This window comes from Macaca mulatta, chromosome 19 (genome assembly GCF_049350105.2).
Source record: "Macaca mulatta isolate MMU2019108-1 chromosome 19, T2T-MMU8v2.0, whole genome shotgun sequence".
Classification (NCBI taxonomy): Eukaryota; Metazoa; Chordata; class Mammalia; order Primates; family Cercopithecidae; genus Macaca; species Macaca mulatta.
Window position 1 is genome coordinate 6,565,714 of NC_133424.1, and position 27,511 is coordinate 6,593,224.

Genomic DNA, 27,511 nt, shown 5'->3' on the forward strand with positions numbered 1-27,511 from the left:
GAATCCAGGAGGTGGTGGTTGCAGTGAGCCGAGATCTCACTCCAGCCTGGGTAACAGAGGGAGACTCAATCAAAGAAAAAAAAGGGGGGGATGGGTCTCACTGTTTTGCCCAGGCTGGTCTTGAACTCCTAGGTTCCATTGATCCTCCTGCCTCAGCCTCCCAAAGTGTTGGGATTACAGGTATGAGTCACCCACGCCCAGCCATACCCTTATTTTATTTTTTTTTTTTTTGAGATGGAGTCTTGTTCTTGTTGCCCAGGCTGGAGTGCAGTGGCACGATCTAGGTTCACTGCAACCTCCGCCTCCCAGGTTCACGCCTGTAATCCCAGCACTGCGGGAGGCTAAGGCGGGCAGATCATGAGGTCAGGAGATCGAGACCGTGCTGGCTAATACAGTGAAACCCCGACTCTACTAAAAATACAAAAAATTAGCCGGGCGTTGTGGCGCATGCCTGTAGTCCCAGCTACTCGGGAGGCTGAGGCAGGAGAATCACTTGAATCCGGGAGGCGGAGGTGGCAGTGAGCCGAGATTGCACCACTGCACTCCAGCCTGGACGACAGAGTGAGACTCCGTCTCAAAAAAAAAAAAAAGAACAGATACTTTAGGGTTAACCCTGAGGTGGCTGAGTAGGAGGAGTCATGCTGAATATACAATAAAAATTGACAGATGGTCTTTCTTGTCACCTTCTAGTGCTCGCACGGTGAGGACAGGAAAAGTGTTTAATGTCATACAGGACGTTCAAGGGGTATGTGGTTCCACACTTAAATTCATCCTTCACTTTTATCTAATTACAAGATCAGAGGTAACACTTCCTTGTATTTCTTGGGTGCCAGTGTTGTCAGGCATTTAAGATCATTACTCAGTCTTTTTTGTTTGTTTGTTTGTTTTTTGAGACGGAGTCTCACTGTGTCGCCCAGGCTGGAGTGCAGTGGCGTGATCTCGGCTCACTGCAAGCTCCGCCTCCAGGGTTCACGCCATTCTCCTGCCTCAGCCTCCCGAGTAGCTGGGATTACAGGCGCCCGCCACCACACCTGGCTAATTTTTTTTTTTTTTGTATTTTTAGTAGAGACGGGGTTTCACCATGTTAGCCAGGGTGGTCTCGATCTCCTGACCTCGTGATCTACCCGCCTCGGCCTCCCAAAGTGCTGGGATTATAGGCTTGAGCCACCGCGCCCGACCTCATTACTCAGTCTTTACAATTCTTTCCCCTTTGAAGTAGGCATTAATCTTCCCCATTTCACTGAGAAACAAGTTTAGAGAGATCAAGTCATCCGAACAGCGCCAAGAGGAAGAAGTGGGAATAGAACTAAGATGGTCTTGAGTTTTTATCGAGTGTTCTGTTTACTTCTCTCTCAGGAGGTTTCATTTTTTGAGACAGGGTCTTGCTCTGTTGCCCAGGTTGGAGTGCAGTGGCGCCATCTCGGCTCACCATGACCTCTGCCTCCCTGGCTCAAGCGATTCTTATGCCTCAACCTCCCTAGTAGCTGGAATTACAGGTGTGTGCCACCACGCGCAGCTAACTTTTGTATTTTTGTAGACAAGGTTTTGCCATGTTTTCCAGGCTGATCTCGAGCTCCTGGACTTCAGTAACCTACCTGCCTCAGCCTCCCAAAGTGCTGGGATTACAGACGTTCGCCACTGTGCCCAGCCTTGATAGGAGATTTTAAAATGCAGAGTAACAGTAGGAGCAAACCCTGTTACTTTGTTTATCTCATATAGTGTCACAGGAAATGTCAGTTTACTTCATGCTTAAAATGCATGAAGAAAAAATATTCTGTCAGTTCAAATTCGTTTCCTATTGACAAAATTGCATAATTTCGGCCAGGCGAGGTGGCTTATGCCTGTAATCCCAGCACTTTAGGAGGCCGAGGCGGGTGGATTCCTGAGGTCAGGAGTTCAGGACCAGCCTGGCCAATATGGTGAAACCCCGTGTCTACTAGAAATACAGAAATTAGCCAGGCGTGGTGGTGGGCGCCTGTAATCCCAGCTACTCGGGAGGCTGAGTCAGGACAGTTGCTTGAACCCAGGAGGCAGAGGTTGCAGTGAACCAAGATCGCGCCACTGCACTCCAGCCTGGAGTGACAGAGCAAGACTCTGTCTCAGAAAAAAAAAAAAAAAAAGAAAAAAAAAACTGCATAATTTCACAAATGGTGTCAGCATTTTGAAACAATCTTCAAGTGACTGGTTTCTAACATGTTAATATTTATCATTCTCTGGCCTTTCAAATAACTAATCATCTGTAAACAAATAGTAACATGTATAAGTATGAGATGTGATATGAATAATTATCCTGTTAATTAATTAATTATTTTTATTTTTTTCTGAGATGGAGTTTTGCTCTGTCGCCCAGGCTGGAGTGCAGTGGCGCAATCTCGGCTCACTGCAACCTTCACCTTCCGGGTTCAAGCGATTCTCCTGCTTCAGCCTCCCAAGTAGCTGGGATTACAGGCGTGCACCACCACATCCATCTAATTTTTGTATTTTTAGTAGAGATGGGGTTTCACCCTGTTGGCCCTGCTGGTCTCAAACTTCTGACCTCGTGATCCACCTGCCTCGGTCCCCCAAAGTGCTGGGATTACAGGGGTGAGCCCCTGCAGTTGGCCTGAAATTTTTTAATTTTTAAATTATCATTTCTTTTAGAGACAGGTCTCTCTTTGTTGCCTAGGCTGTAGTGCAGTGCTGAGATCATAGCTCACTGCAGCCTACAACTGGGCACAAGCCATCCTCCTGCCTCAGGCTCCCCAGTAGTTGGGACTACAGGCATGCACTACCATGCCCAGCTAATTTTTATATATATATATATTTTTTTTTTGAGGCGGAGTCTCGCTCTGTAGCCCGGGCTGGAGTGCAGTGGCCGGATCTCAGCTCACTGCAAGCTCCGCCTCCCAGGTTTACGCCATTCTCCTGCCTCAGCCTCCCGAGTAGCTGGGACTACAGGCGCCCGCCACCTTGCCCGGCTAGTTTTTTGTATTTTTTAGTAGAGACGGGGTTTCACGGTATTCACCAGGATGGTCTCGATCTCCTGACCTCGTGATCCACCCGTCTCGGCCTCCCAAAGTGCTGGGATTACAGGCTTGAGCCACCGCGCCCGGCCAATTTTTATATTTTTTATAGAGATGTGGTCTTGTTTTTTTTTTTTTTTTTTTTTTGAGATGGAGTCTGGCTCTGTCGCCCGGGCTGGAGGGCAGTGGTGCGATCTCAGCTCACTGCAAGCTCCGCCTCCCGGGTTTACGCCATTCTCCTGCCTCAGCCTCCCGAGTAACTGGGACTACAGGTGCCCGCCACCTCGCCCGGCTAGTTTTTTGTAATTTTTAGTAGAGACGGGGTTTCACCGTGTTAGCCAGGATGGTCTCGATCTCCTGACCTCGTGATCCGCCCGTCTCGGCCTCCCAAACTGCTGGGATTACAGGCGTGAGCCACCGCGCCCGGCCAGAGATGTGGTCTTGTTAAGCTGCTCAGGCTGGTCTCAAACTCCTGGCCTCAAGGAATCCTCCTACCTCAGCCTCCCAAAGTATTGGGATTACAGATATGAGCCACCGCACCTGGCCCACCCTGTGAATTTAAAAAAACTGTTTATTTGGACATAATTACATATTTGCAGCAAGTTGCAAAAACAGTACAGGGAAGTCCCAAACCCTTCCGCCAGCTTCCCCCAGCAGTCACATCTGACATGATCATAGTACAAGGTCAAAGCAGGAAAATGACATTGGTACAATCCACCTACCTAATTCAGATTTCACCCTTTATGTTGATAATGGTGTGTATTAAAAATTATTTCTACCAGCCATTTATGGTTATTGATATTATTAAGATTTTGTGATTATCTCTCTAGGACCGCTTGTATTTTCGATCTACAACAACACGCTTGATTAAACATCCTTGCAAGAAAAATATAGCACTGTATCTAGGGTAAGCGGCAATTTTATGTACCGTTACCTTCCTTTTAAATTAAATCTTTTTTTTTTTTTTTTTTTTTTTTTTTTTTTTGAGGCGGAGTCTCGCTCTGTCACCCAGGCTGGAGTGCAGTGGCCAGATCTCAGCTCACTGCAAGCTCCGCCTCCCGGGTTCACGCCATTCTCCTGCCTCAGCCTCCCGAGTAGTTGGGACTACAGGCGCCCGCCCCTGCGCCTGGCTAATTTTTTCTATTTTTAGTAGAGACGGGATTTCACCGTGTTAGCCAGGATGGTCTCGATCTCCTGACCTCGTGATCTGCCCGTCTCGGCCTCCCAAAGTGCTGGGATTACAGGCTTGAGCCACCGCGCCCGGTCTTAAATTAAATCTTTAGATTTGTCCTCATTAATTCATTCAACAAACATTACAGAAGACGGCTCTGCCATGTGTTGCTAGGTGCTGGCCTGTAGGGAGTCCATAGTCAGGGGCTGGAATTGGAGGAAGGGAGATGAAGAGATCGGCCAGGAAATAAAAGAACTGCAGTATAGTGTGGTACCACCTGTCAAAGATGCTTGGTATAAGCACTGTTAGGATGCCTCAGGAAAAAATGCCTAGGAAATTTCCACTGGGGAGTCGATGACAAAACTGGGTTTTGAAGGATGAATAGGAGTTCACTGGGATTGTGGGAGCAGCCAGATGTGTATGGGCTTAGAGCAGAGCATTCAAAGGAATGAAAACACCATGCCCAGCATGCACGTGAGTTCGTAAGGGTAGCAGGTTAGGAAACCAGGTATGTCCACCATGCCAAGATGCTCACCCTCACCCTGAGGGCAGTGGAGGATGTGGGGCTGCATGACTCCTGTTTGTATTCAAGACATCAGTCTGGCAGCATCAAAAAGGGGACCGGAGGCCAGGTGCAGTGACTCATGCCTATAGTACCAGCACTTTGGGAGGCCAAGGCAGGAGGATCACTGGAGGATCGCTGGAAGCTAGGGATTCAAGACCATCCTGGGAATATAGCAAGATCCCAGTGTCTACCAAAAAAAAAGAAATAAATAAATACAGAAAATTAGCTGGGGTGGGCTGGGCACGGTGGCTCACCTCTGTAATCCCACGACTTTGGGAGGCCAAAGTGCGGGGATCACGAGGTCAAGAGATCGAGACCAGCCCGACCAATATGGTGAAACATCTTCTCTACTAAAAATACAAAAATTAGCTGGGCGTGGTGGCACCCGCCCATAGTCCCAGCTACTTGAGAGGCTGAGGCAGGAGAATCACTTGAACCTGGGAGGTGGAGGTTGCAGTGAGCTGAGTTTGCACCACTGCGCTCCAGCCTGGCGACAGAGTGAGACTCTGTCTCAAAAAAAAAAAAAAAAGAAAGAAAAAGAAAATTATCTGGGGTTGGCAGTGTGCACCTGTAGTCCCAGCTACTTGGGAGGCCGAGGTAGAAGGTTGACTTGAGCACAGGAGTTCGAGGGTGCAGTAAGCCATGAACACACCATTGTATCCCGTCTGGAGGACAGAGACCGTCTCTGTCATCAGCGGCTCTTTTACAAATCATATGATTATGTATATAAATATAATTATATATATAATTTTATAATTACAATAATAAAACGTAATTATGGCTGGGAGGCTGAGGCAGGAGGATTCCTTGAGCCCACGAGTTCAAAACCAGCCTGGATAACATAGTAAGACCCATCTCTCTCTCTCTCTCTCTTTCTTTCTTTTTTTTTTTTTTTTCCCCGAGATAGAATCTTGTTTTGTTGCCCAGGCTGCAGTGCAGTAGCGCAATGTCGGCTCACTGCAACCTCCACCTCCTGGTTTCCAGCGATTCTCCTGCCTCAGCCTCCTAAGTAGCTGGGACTACAGGTGTGTACCACCACGCCCGGCTAATTTTTGTATTTTTAGTAAAGACAGGGTTTTTACCATGCTGGCCAGGTTGGTCTCAAACTCCTGACCTCAGGTGATCCACCCACCTGGGCCTCCCAAAGTGCTGGAATTACAGGCATGAGCCACCGCACCCAGCCATGCCTCTCTCTCTCTCTCTCTCTTTCTCTCTTTTTTTTTTTTTTTTTTTTGAGACGGAGTCTCACTCTGTCACCCAGGCTGGAGTGCAGTGGTCGGATCTCAGCTCACTGCAAGCTCCGCCTCCTGGGTTCACGCCATTCTCCTGCCTCAGCCACCTGAGTAGCTGGGACTACAGACGCCCGCCACCTTGCCCGGCTAGTTTTTTGTATTTTTTTAGTAGAGACGGGGTTTCACCGTGTTAGCCAGGATGGTCTTGATCTCCTGACTTCGTGATCCGCCTGTCTTGGCCTCCCAAAGTGCTGGGATTACAGGCTTGAGCCACCGGGCCTGGCCTCTCTTTTTTTTTTTTTAAAGGCTATTATGAAAAATACCATTCATGAGGGCAACAAAGACTTTAAAAGGAATAGGAATTAACTCAGTAATTTTTCTTTTTTTTTTTTTTTGAGACAGGGTTTTGCTCTTGTCGCCCAGGCCAGAGTGCAGTGGCATGATCTTGGCTCACTGCAACCCCTGCCTCCCAGGTTCAAGCAATTCTCCTGCCTCAGCCTCCTGAGTAGCTGGGATTACAGGTGTGCGCCACCACACCTGGCTAATTTTTGTGTGTGTTTTTAGTAGAGATGGGGTTTCAGCATGTTGGCCAGGCTGATCTTGAACTCTTCTAACCTCAGATGATCTGCCTGCCTTGGCTTCCAAAGTGCTAGGATTACAGGCATGAGCCACCGCACCTGGCCAACTCAGTAATTCTTATCTGTTGAAAACCATAAAATTTATTGGGGAGTTGGGGGAAGAGATCTGGATAATGAAATGATATACCATGTTCATGGATGTTTTCCTATTTAAAAGTTTCCTATATGAAGGAACAAATTGTTTCTTTCTTATATATACATTCCTGATCTAAAACTATTTACTTTAGTGGAATTAGAGCCATATAAATTATAAAACCGAAGTCCATCCTGTCACTCAATGTACATTTTATATAGTTTTATGTTTGATGTGTTCACACATTTAAACTATTATTTCTATTATTTCTAGAAGTCAAATACCTGGACAACAGAGGTTTATTTATGCAAAATAAGCAAATTATATCTAAATGACTCCTGGTTACAATACAAATGTTGTTTGAGTGGAAACATTTTAGAGTACTTCTATTGTCTTTTTTCTTTCCTTGCATGACATTATCCTAATTTAACTCATTCATTATTTATTTCAGAAAACAACTTTTTTTCACAACAGATAACTTTGAGACTAGTCTCCTTCCATTTACCATCCCTACATCAATGCAGGTAGTTATTTTACGGAACGATCTGAAGGATGCTAGTATAAGTAATACTCAGGGGAAAATACAGATCAGAAATATCAGAGTAGTCTGTTCTTGTTAGTTTAGAGGTTTATTTTACAATGTTCCTCTTAAAGACGTTAAGGGCAATTTCTAAGCCTAAAGAGGGCTGGTTGCCGGGCGCGGTGGCTCACGCCTGTAATCCCAGCACTTTGGGAGGCCGAGGCAGGTGGATCACCTGAGGTCGGGAGTTCAAGACCAGCCTGACCAACATGGAGAAACGCCGTCTCTACTAAAAATACAAAATTAGCCGGGGTGGTGGCACATGCCTGTAATCCCAGCTACTCGGGAGGCTGAGGCAGGAGAATCGCTTGAACTGGGCAGGCGGAGGTTGCGGTGAGCCGAGATCGCGCCATTGCACTCCAGCCTGGGCAAAGACAGTGAAATTCTTGTCTCAAAAAAAAAAAAAAAAAAAAAAAAAAAGAAGGGCTGGTTTTATTCTGCCTCTACTACCAAAATAGACTTTTTATTCCTGGAAAAGAAAAAAGAGTCGATGTAGGTGGTCTTCCTTACATTGGTGATATTATAAATAGATAGGTGGGATGGTATCTTACTTTACAGGCAGTAATTTCAAGACTTCCCTTGGTCAGGTACAGTGGCTCATGCCCGTAATCCCAGCACTTTGAGAGGCTGAGGCGGGCAGATCACGAGGTCAAGAGATTGAGACCATCCTGGCCAGCATGGTGAAACCCCGTCTCTACTAAAAATACAAAAATTAGCTGGGCATGGTGGCACGGGCCTGTAGTCCCAGCTACTCGGGAGGCTGAGGCAGGAGAATCGCTCAAACCCAGGAGGTGGAGGTTGTAGTGGCCCGAGATTGAGACACTGCATTCCAGCCTGAGCGACAGAGGGAGACTCTGTCTTAAAAAATAACAATAATAAAATAAATAAATAAAAAATAGATAGGTGGGATGGTATCTTACTTTACATGCAGTAATTTCAAGACTTCCCTCAGTCAGGCACAGTGGCTCATGCCTGTAATCCCCATACATTGATTGGCCAAGACAGGAGGATCATTTGAGTCCAGGAGTTCAAGACCAGCTTGGGCAACATAAGGAGACCTGTGTCTCTACGGAAAAAAAATAAGAGCCCCCCAAATTGTCCTAAATCAAAGCAGGAAAACCACACCCTTAGTGAATGTTTGAGAAATTATACCATCGACACCTATGCTAAATAAAGTTTTGGGCTGGACGTGGTGGTTCAAGCCTGTAACCCCAGCACTTTGAGAGGCTGAGGTGGGCAGATTGCTTGAGCCCAGGAGTTTAAGACTAGCCAGGGCAACATGACGAAACTCCAAGTCTATAAGAAATTTTTAAAAATTGGCCGGGTATGCTGGTGTGGTGGTGCATGTCTGCTGTTCCTGCAACTCAGGAGGTTGAGTTGGGAAGATTGCTTGAGCCAGGAGCTGGAGGTTGCAGTGAGCTATGATTGTGTCACTGCACTCCAGCTTGAGTGGCAGAGCGAGACTCTGTCTCAAAATAAATAAATAAAAATAAAGGTTTGTCAATTATCGACATACCAATATTTCTCCTAAAAGCAACACTTAACAGTTAACGCTAGTCATTCATCATTTATACTTTAGGCTTTGTCCTCCAAGAAGGTTTTGTTTTGTTTGTGTGTTTGTTTGATTTTGTGGTTTTTGTTTTCTGAGATGGAGTCTCCCTCTGTCACCCAAGCTGGAGTGCAGTGGCGCGATCTCAGCTCATTGCAACCTCTGTCTCCTGGGTTCAAGCAATTCTCCTGCCTCAGCCTCCCGAGTAGCTGGAATTACCCCAAAAATTAGCCACCACGGCCGGCTAATTTTTGTATTTTTTAGTAGAGACGGAGTTTCACTATGTTGGCCAGGCTGGTCTCAAACTCCTGACCTCAGGTGATCTGCCTTGTTCTCCCAGGGTGCTAGGATTACAGGCATGAGCCACCACGCCCAGCTTCAGGGAAGATTTTTATAAAGGAAGAGGAGATGGAATGAATTGAGGCATCTGAGGGCATCCAAGACCAGCTTCAACTGGGTTCTAGCTGGCCCCAAGATACACAGTTCCCAGTATCTGAGAACCAACCAACCATTGCTGGCATAAGTGGTGTTTTTGTTTTGTTTTGTTTGAGATGGAGTCTCGCTCTGTGGCCCAGGCTGGAGTGCAGTGGCGCGATCTCAGCTCACTGCAACCTCCACCTCCTGGGTTCACGCCATTCTCCTGCCTCAGCCTCCCGAGCAGCTGGGACTACAGGTACTGCCACCACTTTTTGTATTTTCAGTAGAGACGGGGTTTCACCCGGCTAACTTTTTGTATTTTTAGTAGAGACGGGGTTTCACCATGTCAGCCAGGATGGAAAATGGTGTGGTTTTTTTGTGTTGTTTTTGTTTTGTTTTGTTTTTGCTTTTTGAGACCAAGCCTCTGTCACCCAGGCCGGAGTGCAGTGGTGCGATCTCGGCTCACTGCCACCTCTGCCTCCTAGGTTCAAGCGATTCTCATGCCTCAGCCTCCCGAGTAGCTGGGATTACAGGCATGTACCACCACACCTGGCTAATTTTTTTGTATTTTTAGTAGAGACGGGGTTTTGTTATGTTGGCTGGCTGGTATTGAACTCAACCTTGAGTGATCCGCCTGCCTTGGCTTCCCAAAGTGTTGAGATTACAGGCGTGAACTACCACGCCCGGCCATAAATGTTTTTTTCTTTTCTTTCTTTTTCTTTTTGTTTTCAAGATGGAGTTTCGCTCTTGTTGCCCAAGCTGTAGTGCAATGGTGTGATCTCGGCTCACTGCAACCTCCGCCTCCCGGGATCAAGCGATTCTCCTGCCTCAGCCTCCCGAGTAGCTGGGACTACAGGCACCTGCCACCATACTCAGCTAATTTTTGTATTTTTAGCGAAGACAGGGTTTTACCATGTTGGCCAGGCTGGTCTTGAAATCCTGACCTCTGCTGATTCACCTGCTTTGGCCTCCCAAAATGCTGGGATTACAGGGGTGAGCCACCGCACCTCGCCTCCTTCTTTCTTCTCTCTCTCTTTCTCTCTTTCTCTCTGTCTCTCTTTCTCTCTCTCTTTCTCTCTCTCTCTCTCTCTCTTTCTCTCTTTCTCTCTTTCTTTCTTTCTCGGAGTTTTGCTCTTGTCACCAGGCTGGAGTGAGCCGATCTCGGCTCACTGCAACCTCTGCCTCTTGGGATCAAGCGATTCTCCTGCCTTAGCCTCTCGAGTAGCTAGGATTACAGGCACCTGATGCCACACCTGCCTAATTTTTGTATTTTTAGTGGAGACAGGGTTTCACTCTGTTGGCTAGGCTGGTCTCGAACTCCTTACCTCAGGTGATCTACCTGCCTTGGCCTCCCAGAGTGCTGGGATTACACGCAGGAGCCACCGCGCCTGTCCATAAATTTTTTTTTTTTTTCAATGCATGTCTAGAAGTCTGGATTTCTGAATCAGTGTTTGAAAAGATGGTCTCATTGATATCATTCATATGATAACTTTCAGGTCGGCGTTCCAGAAGTGACATCAGCACATTTTACTGGTTCATTGTTGCTGTTAGTAGTGAATCATAAAGTCTATACTTATGATTATGAAAGCAATTCTTGGAACTTGTCTTTAGGTATGTACATTTTGTATTTTTAAATTTTGTTTGAGTGTAGCCAACATGAGACAAGAGGGTATTAGTGTTGGAAGTATAAGTGATGCTCCTACTCGGATGTCAGCCTCAGGACATAACTTTGTCCTTTCCAATCAAAATAAAAATTGGCCTGGGGCCCCATCCATAGACTGGGAAGCTAGTGTTCCCATCGTGCATTGTAGTCATAAGCCACAAAAGGTGCTTGGACTGATTGAAACCAACAAGAGGCATTGGCCAGGTGTGGTAGCTCACGCCTGTGATCCCAGTAATTTGGGAGTCTGCGGCAGGCGGATCGTTGAGGTCAGGAGTTCAAGACCAGCTCGACCAACATGGCGAAACCCGGTCTCTACTAAAAATACAAAAATTAGCTGGGCATGGTGGTGTGTGCCTGTAATCCCAGCTTCCTCTGGAGGCCGAGGCAGGAAGATCCCTTGAGCCAAGGAGGTGGAGGTTGCAGTGAGCTGAGAATGGGCCACTGCACTCCATCCAGCCTGGATGACAGAGTGAGACTCTGTCTAAAAAAAAAAAAAATTCGAGAGACATCAGCGGCTCTTGGTGATGGATTGGTGTGGGAGGGCCAGGGAAAGCTGAGGATGACCAGTAGATGTCTGGTAACCAAGCTGGGTGATGAGCATTGTCCCTCGCACACCCTTCACATGAGGGGTAGGGGACGGTAGAGAAGGTGAGCTTTGTGAAGAGGGAGAAAGACGAGGACCCTGATGCGGGAGGAAAGAAGATGTGAAAAGTGAAAATGAGGCAAATATTAGCTTTAGAAAAGAAGAGGATCGCTTGAGCCCAGGAGTTCAAGTCCACCCTAGGCAACAGAGCAGAATGCCATCTTTACAAAAAAATTTCTTTTTCTTTTTCTTTTTTTGGAGATGGAGTCTCACTCGGTCCCCCGGGCTGGAGTACAGTGACCCAGTCTCGGCTCACTGAAACCTCCGCCTCCTGAGTTCAAGCGATTCTCCTGCCTCAGCTTCCTGAGTAGCTGAGGTCACAGGCACCCACCACCATGCCTGGCTAACTTTTTGTTTGTTTGTTTGTTTGTTTTGAGACAGAGTTTCACTGTTGTTGCCCAGGCTGGAGTGCGATCGATCAATCTCGGCTCATCACAACCTCCGCCTCCCGGGTTCAAGCGATTCTCCTGCCTCACCCCCTCTCCCGAGTAGCTGGGATTACAGGCATGTGCCATCACGTCCGGCCAATTTTTTTTTTTTTTTTATTAGACGGAGTCTCACGCTGTTGCCCAGGCTGGAGTGCAGTGGCGCGATCTCGGCTCACTGCAAGCTCCGCCTCCCGGGTTCCCGCCATTCTCCTGCCTCAGCCTCCTGAGTAGCTGGGACTACAGGCGCCCGCCACCGCGCCCGGCTAATTTTTGTATTTTTTTTAGTAGAGACGGGGTTTCACTGTGGTCTCGATCTCCTGACCTTGTGATCCGCCCACCTCGGCCTCCCAAAGTGCTAGGATTACAGGCTTGAGCCACCGCGCCCGGCCTTTTTTTTTTTTTTTTGACAGAGTCTCGCTCTGTCGCTAGGCTGGAGTGCAGTGGCACAATCTCAGTTCACTGCAACTTTCACCTTCCGGGTTCAAGCGATCCTCCTGCCTCAGCCTCCCTAGTAGATGGGACTACGGGCACGTGCCACCACGTCAGCTAATTTTTGTATGTTTTTAGTAGAGATCGGGTTCCACCATGTTGGCCAGGATGATCTCGATCTACTGACCTCATGATCCCCTCGCCTTGGCCTCCCAAAGTGCCAGGATAATTGGCGTGAGCCACTGTGCCTGGCTAATTTGTGTTTTATTGTTTTTTTTTTTTTTGAGATGAAGTCTCGCTGTGTAGCCCAGACTGGATGGAGTGCAGTGGCATGATCTCAGCTCACTGCAAACTCCGCCTCCCGGGTTCACGCCATTCTCCTGCCTCAGCCTCCCAAGTAACTAGGACTATAGGTGCCCGCCACCACGCCCGGCTAATTTTTGTATTTTAGTTTCACTGTGTTAGCCAGGATGGTCTCGATCTCCTGACCTCGTGATCTGCCTGCCTCGGCCTCCCAAAGTGCTGGGATTACAGGCGTGAGCCCCCGCACCTGGCCTAATTTTGTATTTTTAATAGAGACGGGGTTTCTCCATGTTGGCCAGACTGGTCTTGAACTCCCGACCTCAGGAGATCCACCTACCTCTGCCTCCCAAAGTGCTAGGATTATACGTGTGAACCACCGAGTCCGGCCAACTGGGGACAGTTCTGTCTCCCAGAGGACACTTGGCAATGACGTTTTTGGCGTCAAGACTAGAGGAAGGTGCTACTGGCATTAAGTGGGTAGCATTAAGTGGGTAGATATATAGATGCTACAATGCATATGAAACTCCTTACAAGCGAGAACCATCTGTTCCCAAATTTCAGTAGTGTTGAGGTTGAGAAACCCTGTTCTGAACTTTTCTCCAGGCTGGATGCGGTGTCTTATGCCTGTAATCCCAGTACTTTGGGAGGCCGAGGCGGGTGGATCACTCAAAGTCAGGAGTTTGAGACCAGCCTGGCCAACATGGCGAAACCCCGTCTCTACTAAAAATGCAAAAATTAGCCAGGCGTGGTGGTGGGCACCTGTAATTCCAGCTCAGGAGGTTGAGGCAGGAGAATTGTTTGAACCTGGGGAGGTGGAGGTGGCAGTGAGCCACCACTGCACTACAGCCTGGACCACAGAGGGAGACTTTGTCTCAAATAAATAAGTAAATAAACTTTTCTCCAAACTTCAGGGAAATCATAAACATTTCAAAATTATATTTTCTTTTCAGGTATAAAACACCCAGTTACACATGTTTCTGGTGATAATTGTTGTTATACTGGAAGTTTGTTTTGTGTGGTAAGTATAAGTGTATAATTGTTCATTTTTTTGCTCCCCTCTGAACACAAATAATCATGAGTAGAAATAAAGGCTGGGCGTGGTGGCTCACACCTGTAATCCCAGCACTTTGGGAGGCCGGGGCAAGAGGATTGCTGAAGCCCAGGAGTTTGAGACCAGCCTGGGCAACATAGTGAAACCCCATCTCTACAAAAAATAAAATAATTAGCCTGGTGTGGTGACATGTGCCTGCAGTCCCAGCTACGGCAGGAGGGTTGCTTGAGCCCAGGAGATCGAGGCTGCAGTGAGCCATGATTATGCTACTGCACTTCAGCCTGGGCAACAAGCGAGACTCTGTCGAAAAAAAAAAAAAAAAAGACGTGGGCACGGTGGCTCGTGCCTGTAGTAATCCTAGCACTTTGGGAGGTCAAGGTGGGTGGATCACCTGAGGCCAGGAGTTTGAAACCAGCCTGGCCAACATGGCAAAACCCCGTCTCTACTAAAAATACAAAAAATTAGCCGGGCAGGGTGGCGTGTGCCTATAATCCCAGCTACTCGGGAGGCTGAGGCAGGAGAATCACTTGAGCCTGGGAGGCGGAGGCTGCAGTGAGCCGAGATTGCACCATTGCACTCCAGCCTGGGTGACAAGAGTGAAACTCTGTCTCAAAAAAAAGAAAGAAAGAAAGAAAGAAAAAGAAAAAGAAATAAGGACAGTGTAAGGCTTGAGACTGGGTCTCAAGAACTTGGTCAGTGTCATTTCCTATGGGCTCAGAGCACGGCTGGGAGATGGAAAAGGTTTTGGGGATGTTTTCAGATCCACTGGCTGACACACAGTAAATACATCCATCTATAGTTGACCTTTGAACAATGTAGAGGTCAGAGGTCCACCCCACACTGTTGAAAATCCACAGGTAACTTTCGACTTCCCCAAAACTTAATTACTGGCCAGGTGCGGTGGCTCACGCCTGTAATCCCAGCACTTTGGGAGGCTGAGGCAGGCAGATCACAAGGTCAGTAGTTCAAGACCAGCCTGGCCAACATAGTGAAACCCCATCTCTACTAAAAATACAAAAAAATTAGCCAGGTGTGGTGGCAGGCACCTGTAATCCCAGCTCACAAATTCGAGGCTAGCATGGGCAACGTGGTGAGACCTTGTCTCTATTCAAAATATAAAAAAAAAAAAAAAAGAAAGAAAAAGAAAAAAATAGCTAGGTGTGGTCGTGTGCACCTATAGTCCCAGTTACTCGGGTAGCTGAGATGGGAGGATGGCTTGAGCCCAGGAGGCACATGTTATAGTGAGCTGAGATCATGCCACTGCACTCAGCTGGGGCGATAGAGCCAGAACTTGTCTCAAAACAAAAATAAACCAAAAAACAAACTTAATTACTAATAGCCTACTGTTGCCTGGAAGCCTTACTAATAACATAAACAGTCTATGACTGTCACCCAGGGTAGAGTGCAGTGGTGCAATCTCAGCTCATTGCAACCTCTGCCTCCCAGGTTTCAGTGATCCCCCTGGCTCAGCCTCCTGGGTAGCTGGGAGTACAGACAGGTACACACCACCACGCCCGGCTAATTTTTAGTAGAGATGGAGTTTCACCATGTTGGCCAGGCTGGTCTCGAACTCCTGGCCTCAAGTGATCCACCTGCCTCAGCCTCCCAAAGTGCTGGGATTACAAGCCTGAGTCACCATGCCTGGCCCTACTTTTTTTTTTTTTTTTTTTTGAGACAAGGTCTTGCTCTGTCCCCAGGCTGGAGTGCAGTGTTGCAATTATAGCTCACTGCAGTCTCGAACTCCTGGGCTCAAGGTATTCTCCCACCTCAGTCTCCCAAGTAGCCGGAGTTACAGGCACACACCACTAGGCCTGGCTAATTTTTTTTTCTTTTGAAACAGAGTTTCCCTCTTGTTGCCCAGGCTGGAGTGCAATGGCACGATCTTGGCTTACCGTAACCTCCACCTCCTGGATTCAAGGGATTCTCCTGCCTCAGCCTCCTGAGTAGCTGGGGTTATAGGCATGCACCACCATGCCCCGCTAATTTTGTATTTTTAATTGGTCAGTCTGGTCTCGAACTCTCGAGCTCCTGGTCCACCTTGGGCTCCCAAAGTGCTGGGATTACAGACGTGAGCTACCATGCCTGGCCTAACTTTGTTTTTTTGTTTTTTGGTTTTTTTACAAGAGATGGGGTTGGCCAGGCACGGTGGCTCACGCCTGTAATCCCAGCACTTTGGGGGGCCAAGACGGGCGGATCACGAGGTCAGGAGATCGAGACCACGGTGAAACCCTGTCTTTACTAAAAATACAAAAAATTAGCCTGGTGCAGTGGCAGGCACCTGTAGTGCCAGCTACTCAGGAGGCTGAGGCAGGAGAATGGCGTGAACCTGGGAGGCGGAGTTTGCAGTGAGCCGAGATCACACCACTGTACTCCAGCCTGGGTGACAGAGCGAGACTCCGTCTCAAAAAAAAAAAAAAAAAAAAAAAGAGATGGGATTGCATTATGTTGGTCAGGTTGGTCTTGAACTCCTGGCGTCAAGTTATCCACCCACCTCGGCCTCACAGAGTGCTGGGATTACAAGTGTGAACCACCATGCCCGGCCTAACTTTGGTATTTCTTAGGAGAGATGGGGTTTCATTATGTTGGCCAAGCTGGTCTGGAACTCCTGGCCTCAAGTGATCTACCTGCCTCGGCCTCCCAAAGGGCTGGGATGACAGGCGTGAGCCACCGTGCCTGTTGTGTATCCACTTTTTGGCTCTCAGAAACAGCCCCAACAAATAGCCACATCCAGACATCCAGGTTTTTGTGCGGATGTGAGTTTTCATTTCTCTGGGATAAATGTTCAGGAACGTTACTTGTTGGCATCTTTCTTTCATTCATTCATTCTTTTTTTTTTTAATAGGATGTCAGTAATTTGGTTTTTGCATATTTCCGTGGAGATCAGATATCCCAGACTTATATATATTATTCTAACACTGGGGGATTCAGTTTTTGGAAGTATCACTATGACAGACAGGTATGTTAAATTTGGTAAGAATGTGAAAATAAAAATATATGTACCTTGTGATTGTAGTAACTGCTGTCAATGGGTGCACGAGGGTTTTTTCCTCTTTTAAGAGTCCAGCTGGGCCAGGGGTGATGGCTCATGCCTGTAATCCCAGCACTTTGGAAGGCTGAGGCGGGAGGATAGCTTGAGCCCAGGAGTCTGAGACCAGCCTGGGCAACATGGCAAGACCCCATCTCTACAAAAATAAAAATTAAAAATATTTAAAAATTAGGCTGGGCGCGGTGGCTCACGTCTATAATCCCAGCACTTTGGGAGGCCAAGGCGGGCGGATCACGAGGTCGGGAGATCAAGACCATCCTGGCTAACACGGTGAAACCCCATGTCTACTAAAAATGCATAAAAAATTAGCCAGGCGTGGTGGCGGGCACCTGTAGTCCCAGCTACTCGGGAGGCTGAGGCAGGAGAATGATGTGAACCCGGGAGGTGGAGCTTGCAGTGAGCTGAGATCGTGCCACTGCACTCCAGCCTGGGCGACAGAGCGAGACTCTGTCTCAAAAAAAAAAAAAAAAATTAGCCAGGTGTGGTGGCATGTTTTAGTCCTAGCTACTTGGAAGGCTGAGGTGGGAGGGTCACTGGAGTCTGGGAGATTGAGGCTGCAGTGTCTATGATCACACCACTGCTCTCCAGCCTTGGGTTAGGGAAAATTCCAGGTCAATGGAGTCAGCTCAGGAGCCTAGGAAGTTAGAAAGGAGACAAAAAGTTTTAGGTCAGGCAAAATCATGGCACCATTTATGCCGTTTATGTAGTGCTTATAAAAAGCTAGTGACAGGCCAGGTGCTGTGCCTCACACATGTAATCCGAGCACTTCGGGAGGCCGAGGTGGGTGGACCATTTGAGGTTGGGAATTCAAGACCCGCCTGACCAACATGGAGAAACCCCTCCTACTAAAAATACAAAAATACTAAAAATACAAAATTGGCCAGGTGTGACGGCGCATGCCTATAATCCCCGCTACTCAGGAGGCTGAGGCACGAGAATTGCTTGAATCCGGGAGGCGGAGGCTGCAGTGAGCTGAGACTGCACCATTGCACTCCGGCCTGGGCAACAAGAGCTAAACACTATCTCAAAAAAGTAAAATATAAAATGAAATGAAATGAAATAAAATAAAATCTAGCCGGGCTTGGTGGCGGGCACCTGTAATCCCAGCTACTCAGGAGGCTGAGGCAGGAGAATTGCTTGAACCTGGGAGGCAGAGGTTGCAGTGAGCCAAGATCATGCCACTGCATTCCAACCTGGGCAACAGAGCGAGACTCCGTCTCAAAACAAAACAAAACAAAACAAAACAAAAAACCCCCAAAAAACAAACAAAACAAAACAAAACTCTAGTGCCCCGCTGGGTAGGGGTACGGTGGCTCACACCTATAATCCCAGCACTTTGGGAGGCTGAAGAGGGTGGATTGCTTGAGTCCAGGACACTATGTTGGGCACTATGTTGCCCAGGTTAAATACCAGCCTGGGCAACATAGTGAAACCTTGTCTCTACCAAAAATACAAAAATTAGCCGGGCAAGGTGGTGCATACCTGTAGTCCCAGTTACTTGGGAGGTTGAGGCAGGAGGATTGTTTGAGCCTGGGATGTGGAGGTTGCAGTGACCCGAGATAGCGCCATTGCACTCCAGCCTGTATGACAGAGTGAGACCTGTCTTTAAAAAAAAAAAAAAAAAGCTAGTGCCCTAGTAAAGGCAACATATTAATTTATGACACATCCACATGCCCACCTGAAGACTCGTGCCATCAAGTTCCTCACCATGCTCACTTTACAGATGAGAAAACTGTAGTGGGTTGAACCAGTGTCCCCAAAATTTATGTCAACCTGGAACTGCAGAATTTAACTGTCTTTGGCATTTTTGCTGCTGTAACAAAATGTCTGAGACCGAGTAATTTATAAAGAACAGAAGTTTATTTGTCATGGTTGTGGAGGTTGGGAAGTCCAAGATCAAGGTGCCAGCAGGGTTGCTGTCTGGTGAGGGCTGCACTCTGCTCCCAAGATGGCGCCTATGCTGGGGGGTCCTCTGGAGGGGCAAAAGCCACATCCTCACACAGCAGAAGGCAGAAGAACCAACAAACTATGCTGCCTTCAACCCAGAGCTCTTTTATAAGGATGCTCATCCCAAAGACCACGCCTGTTTATAATACATTGGGGATTTCAGCATGAATTTTGGAGGGGACACCGTCATTCCAACCATCGCAGTAAACTGACTTAGAGGTAGGGTCTTTGCAAATGTAATCAGTTAAGCTAGGATGCGGTCACATTGAAATCAGGTGACCTTCAAATCAAATGACCGCTGTCCAGGCGAGGTGGCTCAGCCTGTAATCCCAGCACTTTGGGAAGCTGAGGGGGGCAGATCACTTGAGGTCAGGAGTTCAAGACCAGCCTGGCCAACATGGTGAAACCCCATCTCTACTGAAAATACAAAAAAAAAAAAAATCCTCCAGCTACTTGGGAGGCTAAGGCAGGAGAATCACTTGGACTTAGGAGGTGAAGGTTGCAGTGAGCTCAGATCATGCCACTGCACTCCAGCCTGGGTGACAGAGTGAAACTCTGTCTCAAGAAAAAAAGAAAAAAGAACAAACAACACAAAAAAGAGCACCTAGCATCACTAAAATCCCCAATTATTACTAAAATAGCCTTTGTGTGTGTGTACATGTGTGTACGTGTGTGTGCGTACGTGTATGTGTGTACGTGTGTGTGCGTGCATGTATGTTTGTGTGTACCGGTGTGTGCGCCTGCATGTATGCTTGTGCGTGTGGTGGTGAAGTTGTTTTTATCATGGACATTTCTTTTTTTTTTTTTTTTTTTTTTTTTGAGATGGAGTCTAGCTCTGTTGCCCAGGCTGGAGTGCAGTGGCCGGATCTCAGCTCACTGCAAGCTCCGCCTCCCGGGTTTACGCCATTCTCCTGCCTCAGCCTCCCGAGTAGCTGGGAGTACAGGCGCCCGCCACCTCGCCCGGCTAATTTTTTTTGTATTTTAGTAGAGACGGGGTTTCACCGTGTTAGCCAGGATGGTCTCGATCTCCTGAACTCGTGATCCGCCCGTCTCAGCCTCCCAAAGTGCTGGGATTACAGGCTTGAGCCACCGCGCCCGGCCTATCATGGACATTTCAAGAGGAGAGGTTATCTCAGAGAATAGTTGAGCTCAGCATTGCTATAGCCACGACAAGAGTCAACCCCTATTGCTATCAATTATGTATATTGATGGCTGGATACAGTGACTCACACCTGTAATCCCAGCACTTTGGGAGGCCGAGGAAGGAGGATCACTTGAGCTCAGGAGTTCAAGACCACCGTGGGGAACATAGTGAGACCCTCCCCCATTTCTACAAAAAATTGAAAAAGAAATTAGCTGGGCATGGTGGCAGGTACCTGTGATCCCAGCTACTCAGGGGGCTGGAGGATTGCTTGAGTCTGGGAGACTGAGGCTACAGTGGGGTATGATCACGCCACTGCACTCTAGCCTGGGGGACAGAGAGAGACCCTGTTGCAAGAAAAAAAAAAAAAGAAAAAGAGAAGAAACTGGCTGGAGTGATGGAGCAAGACCTAGAGTCCCTTCCAGGGCCAGATGGATCTCATAATTCCTAATGGGATAGGTGGAGGGAAGGTCTCGAAGGCGGGTAGAATATTAGATCTCCAAAGCTGTCCACATCCTAATTCCTGGAACCTGTGAATATGGTTCCTGACATAGCAAAAGGAACTTTGCGGATGGGATTAAATTAAGGATCTTGAGGCCAGGCTCAATGGCTCACACCGGTAATCCCAGCACTTTCGGAAGCTGAGGCAGGTGGATCACGAGGTCAAGAGTTCAAGACCAGCCTGGCCAAGATGGTGAAACCTCATTTCTACTAAAAATACAGAAAATTAGCTGGGCGTGGTGACGGGCACCTGTAATCCCAGCTACTCGGGAGGCTGAGGCAGGAGAATGGCTTGAACCTGGGAGGCAGAGGTTGCAGTGAGCCGAGGTCACGCCATTGCACTCCAGCCTGGGCAACAAGAATGTAACTCTGTCTCAGAAACAATCAAGGCCACGTGCTGTGGCTGGTGGCTGTAATCCCAGCACTTTGGGAGGCCAAGGTGGGTGGATCATCTGAGGTGAGGAGTTCGAGACCAGCCTGGCCAACATGGCAAAATCCTGTTTCTACAAAAATTAGCCAAATGTGGTGGCAGGTGCCTGTAGTTCCAGCTACTCGAGAGGGGGAGGCCGGGAGGATTGCTTGAACCTGGCAGACAGAGGTTGCAGTGAGCTGAGACTGTGCCAGGCACTCCAGCCTGGGCAACAGAGTGAGACTCCATCTCAAAAAAAAAAAAAAAAAAAAAAAGATAGCAGTTTTAGTCTCTCTCTCTCTCTCTCTCTTCCTCTCTCTCTCTCTTTCTCTCTCTCTGTCTCTCCCTCTTTCTGTCTCTCTCTTCCCCTCTCTCTCTCTCTCTCTCCGTCTGTCTGTGTCTCTGCAAGATGTGGGAGGTAGCCAGCTGGGCTGCTATGGAAATCTGTCTCACTATTCCTAGGTGGGGACCTTGATTCATGTTCCAAGTCAGCAGCTAGACACTTTACTGTCCAGCCAACAATCAGAAATGAGGACTCCCAGGCAGGAATGAAAGACTCAGGCATTCTTCTAACAGTCTGGGTCATATCATTTTCTCCAAACACTCACACCAAAGCTGTCTTCTTTCAAGTTTTTGACCCAAGTGTCACATTTCTTTTCTTTTCTTTTTTTTTTTTTTTTTTTTTGAGACAAGGTCTCACTCTGTCACCCAGGCTGGAGGGCAGTGGCACGATTGTAGCTCACTGCAAACTCTGCCTCCCGGGTTCAAGTGATTCTCCTGCCTCAGCCTCCCGAGTAGCTGGGATTATAGGCGCCCACCACCACGCCCGGCTAATTTTGCGTTTTTAGTAGAGATGGGGTTTCATCATGTTACCAGGCTGGTCTCGAACTCCTGACCTCAGGTGATCCACTGCCTCGGCCTCCCAAAGTGCTGGGATTACAGGCCTGAGCCACCCCGCCTGGTCAAGTGTTGTATTTCCAGAGAGGGCATTATCTATTTTTTTTTTTTAAAAAGACTTTCCTTCGTTGTAATTTATCAGATAATCTGAAGTTAAACTGACAAACACGTGGGTATTGAGATGGATTCATCTGAAGTATTTTCTGTTTGTTTCATAGGCAGAAATCGTCGGGTCTTTAGGTGGAATCTTCCACTTATTTTCTTTGTCGCAGGTGGGGATGCTTGTAGTGGATCAAGGGAAGGTAAGTAACTTTGCAGGGCAAAGAACTACCCAGAGGACCTTTGCCTAAGCCCAGGTTTTCGTTACAACTCACACATTCTTAAACATTTATTTATTTATTTATTTATTTTATTTATTTATTTATTTTTTGAAACGGAGTCTGGCTCTGTCGCCCAGGCTGGAGTGCAGTGGCATGATCTCAGCTCACTGCAAGCTCCGCCTCCCAGGTTCACGCCATTCTCCTGCCTCAGCCTCCCAAGTAGCTGGGACTACAGGCGCCCGCCACCACGCCCGGCTAATTTTTTTTGTATTTTTAGTAGAGACGGGGTTTCACCGTGTTAGCCAGGATGGTCTTGATCTCCTGACCTCGTGATCTGCCCGCCTCGGCCTCCCAAAGTGCTGGGATTACAGGCGTGAGCCACCGTGCCCGGCCAATAATATATTTTTGTTTAACCATTTTAAAATAGTATCATTTCTTTTTTTTATTTATGTGAGACTGATTCTCACCATGTCACCCAGACTGGAGTGCAGTGGTGTCATCTGGGCTCACTGCAGCCTCCGCCTCCCAGGCTGAAGTGATTCTTGTGTTTCAGCCTCCCAAATAGCTGGGATTACAGGCGCCCGCCACCACGGCCAGGTAATTTTTTTTTTTTTTTTTTTTGAGATGGAGTCTCGCTCTGTCCCCCAGGCTGGAGTGCAGTGGCACGATCTAGGCTCACTGCAAGCTCCGCCTCCGGGGTTCATGCCGTTCTCCTGCCTCAGCCTCCCGAGTAGCTGGGACTACAGGCGCCCACCACCACGCCCGGCTAATTTTGTATATTTTTATAGAGACGGGGTTTCACCATGTTAGCCAGGATGGTCTCGATCTCCTGACCTCGTGATCCACCTGCCTTGGCCTCCCAAAGTGCTGGGATTACAGGCGTCAGCCACCGCGCCCAGCCAATTTTTGGTATTTTTAGTAGTGACAGGGTTTCACCATGTTGGCCAGGCTGGTCTCGAATTCCTGACCTCAAGTGACCCCCCCACACCCCCCGCCCCAACTTGGCCTCCCACAGTGCTGGGATTACAGGTGTGAGCCACTGCACCTGGCCCAATAGTACCATTTCAGTATGTTATCAATATAAACAACTAATGGATGAGATAGCTTACATTTTTCTGTACTAAATCTTCAAAATGAGGCCAGGTGCAGTGGCTCATGCCTGTAATCTTAGCACTTTGGAAGTCTGAGGCGGGCAGATCATTTGAGGTCAGGAGTTTGAAACCAGCCTGGCCAACATGGTGAAACCCCATCTCTACTAAAAACACAAAAAAATTAGCCCGGCATGGTGGCCGGCGCCTGTAATCACAGCTACTTGGGAGGCTGAGGCAGAAGAATCACTTGAACCTGGGAGATGGAGGTGGCAGTGAGCCGAGATCGTGCCAGTGCACTCCAGCCTGGGCAACAGAGCCAAATTCCATCTCAAAAATAAAATAAAATAAAATAAAATAAAATAAAATAAATCTTCAAAATGCATTGAGCATTTGACACTTAGAGTGATTCTCTATTCAGTGCTAAATTTTCAATGGTTAAACTGAAATGTAACCTTATCAAAACAATAAAGTTGTATTTAATAAAAATAAAAAAAGAAAGGCAGATCTGTGGCTTCTTTGCTTTCTTTGCTGTCCCCTGCACCGGCTAGCCGGACTCCTCTTCCCTCATTAGGACTCAGTGGGACTCCACAGTAGGGTCTGGCGAGAGGCTGAAAGCTGTCTTTTTCTCCCAGGGCATGTTCAAGTACTCAGACCACCCCCTCAACCGGAGTTTGGGGCTGTCTTTTGACTATAACGGGACTCTCGACATCGTCATCGCCCCCGGCCAGAAAGGCATCCTGCTCCTGTGGTTTGAGAAGAGCCTGTTGTTTTCCCGTAATGCGGGTGAGCCCAGGGGCCCAGGGTGGGGCTGCTGCCCAGTGGCCTCCTCCAGAGGGGCCGGGTACAGCCTGGATAAAGGGAGGGGAAGGAGTGACCCCTCCACCACTTGATTTTTTTTTTTTTTTTTTTTTTTTTTGAGACGGAGTCTCGCTCTGTCACCCAGGCTGGAGTGCGGTGGCCGGATCTCAGCTCACTGCAAGCTCCGCCTCCCGGGTTCACGCCATTCTCCTGCCTCAGCCTCCCGAGTAGCTGGGACTATAGGCGCCCGCTACCTCGCCCGGCTAGTTTTTTGTATTTTTTAGTAGAGACGGGGTTTCACCGTGTTAGCCAGGATGGTCTCGATCTCCTGACCTCGTGATCCGCCCGTCTCGGCCTCCCAAAGTGCTGGGATTACAGGTGTGAGCCACCGCGCCCGGCCCCACCACTTGATTTTTTTTTCCTCTTCCATGTTCCAAGTGGACCACAAGCCCATAATCACTCAGTGGATCTCTCTGTGTCCTCACCAGCTTCCTGGCTTGCAGGATACTTAGGGCCGGGTAGATAGTGACAACTGAAATAAGTGATGGTGACAAGAGTCTCCATCATGGAGGTTTATTCTGCCAGCTTTAGGGCACATCCCAGAAAAACGCCAGTCAGACACCTCTGAGGCTGCTTTTACAGAGTTTCAGGAGGCTTTGTATTTAACATTTCTTTTTCTTTTTCTTTTTCTTTTTTTGAGACACAGTCTCGCTCTGTTGCCCAGGCTGGAGTGCAGTGGCGCAATCTCGGCTCACTGCAAGCTCCGCCTCCTGGGTTTACTCCATTCTCCTGCCTCAGCCTCCCGAGTAGCTGGGACTACAGGTGCCTGCCACCTAGCCCGGCTAATTTTTTTTTTTTTTTTTTTTTTTTTTTTGAGACGGAGTCTCGCTCTGTCGCCCAGGCTGGAGTGCAGTGGCCGGATCTCAGCTCACTGCAAGCTCCGCCTCCCGGGTTCGGGCCATTCTCCTGTCTCAGCCTCCTGAGTAGCTGGGACTACAGGCGCCCGCCACCTCGCCCGGCTAGTTTTTTTTTGTATTTTTTAGTAGAGACGGGGTTTCACCGTGTTAGCCAGGATGGTCTCGATCTCCTGACCTAGTGATCCGCCCGTCTCGGCCTCCCAAAGTGCTGGGATTACAGGCTTGAGCCACCGCGCCCGGCCTAATTTTTTTTTTTTGTATTTTTATTTTTCGTATTTTTAGTAGAGATGGGGTTTCACCATGTTAGCCAGGATGGTCTCGATCTCCTGACCTCGTGATCTGCCCGCCTTGGCCTCCCAAAGTGCTGGGATTACAGGCGTGAGCCACCGCGCCCGGGACTACAGGTGCAACACCATGCATAACTAACTTATTTTTTGTAGAGATGGGGTTTCACCTTGTTGCCCAGGCTGGTCCCAAACTCCTGGGCTCAAGCGATCCTCCAGCCTCAGCCTCCCAAAGTGCTGGGATTACAGATGAGAGCCACCAAGCCCGATCTGTTTTATTCCTTATAGTGGTCACCTGTATTAGAAGACATTCCGTTGTGTTCAAGCCACTGGTTGACAAAAAACTCAATGGCCCTCCCTCTGAGCTTGCTGATAGAGAAGACTAATGGGGGTCGGGTTTTCTTTTTTCTTTTCTTTTCTCTTCTTTCTTTTTTTTTTTTTTTGAGATGGAGTCTGGCTCTGTCACCCAGGCTGGAGTGCAGTGGCGCGATCTCAGCTCACTGCAACCTCCACCTTCTGGGTTCAAGCGATTCTCCTGCCTCAGTCTCCCAAGTAGCTGGGATTACAGGTGCGTGCAACCATGCTCGGTTAATTTTTGTATTTTTAGTAGAGACAAGGTTTTGCCACATTGGCCAGGCTGATCTCGAACTCCTGATGTCAAGTGATCTGCCCATCTCAGCCTCCCAAAGTACTGGGATTACAGGCATGCACCCCTACGCCTGGCAGAAGGGTTGGGTTTTCTTAAACCAAAGCACATTCCTTGTCATGCTTAACAAAATTGTGTTTCAGTGCTGTGTTTTCCTTGATTCATTCTCCTTTGAATAGCAAACCTCTCAAAAGCTATAAGGAACATCAAAGAGCCACTGGCCGGGTGGGCTGGGTGGTGGCACGGGTAGCTGGGGTTGCAGTAGTAGACATCCCCTTTCCCATGATGCACACGGGGCCTCATGCACCTGTCCTGTTACCTCCTAGGTCAGCTCGTCGACACCGTCCGGGTGAAAAAAGGAGAACAGACCTTGTTTACTTCCATTTTTGAAGCCCAGATCACCATCCACAACATTGCTGTCAGTGCGTACTTGACCCACTGGTAGCCTAGAGATATTTAGACCTGGCTTATTAACCATAGGCCTGCCAGACGCAACCCAGCCAAAACATGAAATCAGCCGGGTGCGGTGGCTCATGCCTGTAATCCCAGCACTTTGGGAGGTTGAGGCGGGCAGATCACCTGAGGTCAGGAGTTCGAGACCAGCCTGGCCAACATGATGAAACCACCCCCCCTACTAAAAATACAAGAATAAGCCAGGTGCGGTGGCGGGGGACTGTAATCCCAGCTACTTAGGAGGCTGAGGAAGGAAGAATCACTGGAACCCGGGAGGTGAAGGTTGCAGTGAGCAGATCGCACCATTGCACTCCAGCCTGGGCAACAGAGTGAGACTCCAAAAAAAAAAAAAAAAAGCTTCAACTCTTTATTTTTTCATATTGCTTGGCTTTTCCACATGAACTTTGTGATTATAAACCAGAAAATAGCTGTCATATTATTTTTTTCTTTTTTCTTTTTCTTTTCCTTTCCTTTTTTTTTTTTTTTTTTTTTTGAGACAGAGTTTCAATCTTGTTGCCGAGGCTGGAGTACAGTGGTACGATCTCTGCTCAGTGTAACCTCTGCCTCCCTCGTTAAGTGATTCTCCTGCCTCAGCCTCCTGAGTAGCTGGGACTACAGGCACACACCACCGTGCCCGGCTCATTTTTGTATTTTTAGTAGAGAGGAGGATTCACCATGTTGTTGGCCAGGCTGATCTCGAACTTTGGGCCTCAAGTGATCCACCCCCTCGGCCTGGCAAAGTGCTAGAATTATAGGCGTGAGCCATTGCACCCAGCCATACTTATCTTTTGGTCCACAGAAATGACCAGCATTTCAATTTTCATTTGGTCTTGTTTTGTTTTTCCTAGATGAAAACGAACTGGCAGTCATAACTCGGGAGGATAATTTGTATTATGGCAATCTGGGCATCGTGCCAAGTTCCATAATCAAAGTAGGTAAAAAGAAAGTGGGGTTACAGGCTGGGCGCAGTGGTGCACCCCTGTAATCCCAGCACTTTGGGAGGTTGAGGTGGGAGGATCATCTGAGGTCAGGAGTTCAAGACCAGCCTGGCCAACGTGGTGAAACCCCGTCTCTACCAAAAATACAAAAATTAGCTGGGAGTGGTGGTGGGTGCCCGTAATCCTAGCTACTCGGGAGGCTGAGGCAGGAGAATTGCTTGAGCCCAGAAGGCAGAGTAAGACTCTGTCTTAACAACAATCAAAAAGAAAGTGGGGTTACAAATTAGTTGGTAAGGAATAATGGTCTTGTTCACAAACTTCTGAACCTCTTTTCGAAGGCTAGAAATCACTCTAGTTAGCAAAATAATAATACCAACAA

The 27,511-nt window shown here is 48.0% G+C and overlaps 1 protein-coding gene across 1 annotated transcript in view; it reads left to right on the top strand.

Annotated features, from left to right (window-relative positions):
* Positions 1–27,511, top strand: part of CATSPERD (catsper channel auxiliary subunit delta) — a 59,674-nt gene that overhangs the window by 1,040 nt on the left and 31,123 nt on the right. The window contains exons 2-11 of the mRNA XM_015122579.3: positions 691–745; positions 3,833–3,909; positions 7,133–7,205; positions 10,724–10,838; positions 13,644–13,711; positions 16,587–16,700; positions 21,904–21,987; positions 23,729–23,879; positions 26,068–26,163; positions 27,043–27,125. Of these exons, the coding sequence (XP_014978065.3) occupies positions 691–745; positions 3,833–3,909; positions 7,133–7,205; positions 10,724–10,838; positions 13,644–13,711; positions 16,587–16,700; positions 21,904–21,987; positions 23,729–23,879; positions 26,068–26,163; positions 27,043–27,125 (916 nt within the window). The remainder of the gene's footprint in view (positions 1–690; positions 746–3,832; positions 3,910–7,132; positions 7,206–10,723; positions 10,839–13,643; positions 13,712–16,586; positions 16,701–21,903; positions 21,988–23,728; positions 23,880–26,067; positions 26,164–27,042; positions 27,126–27,511) is intronic.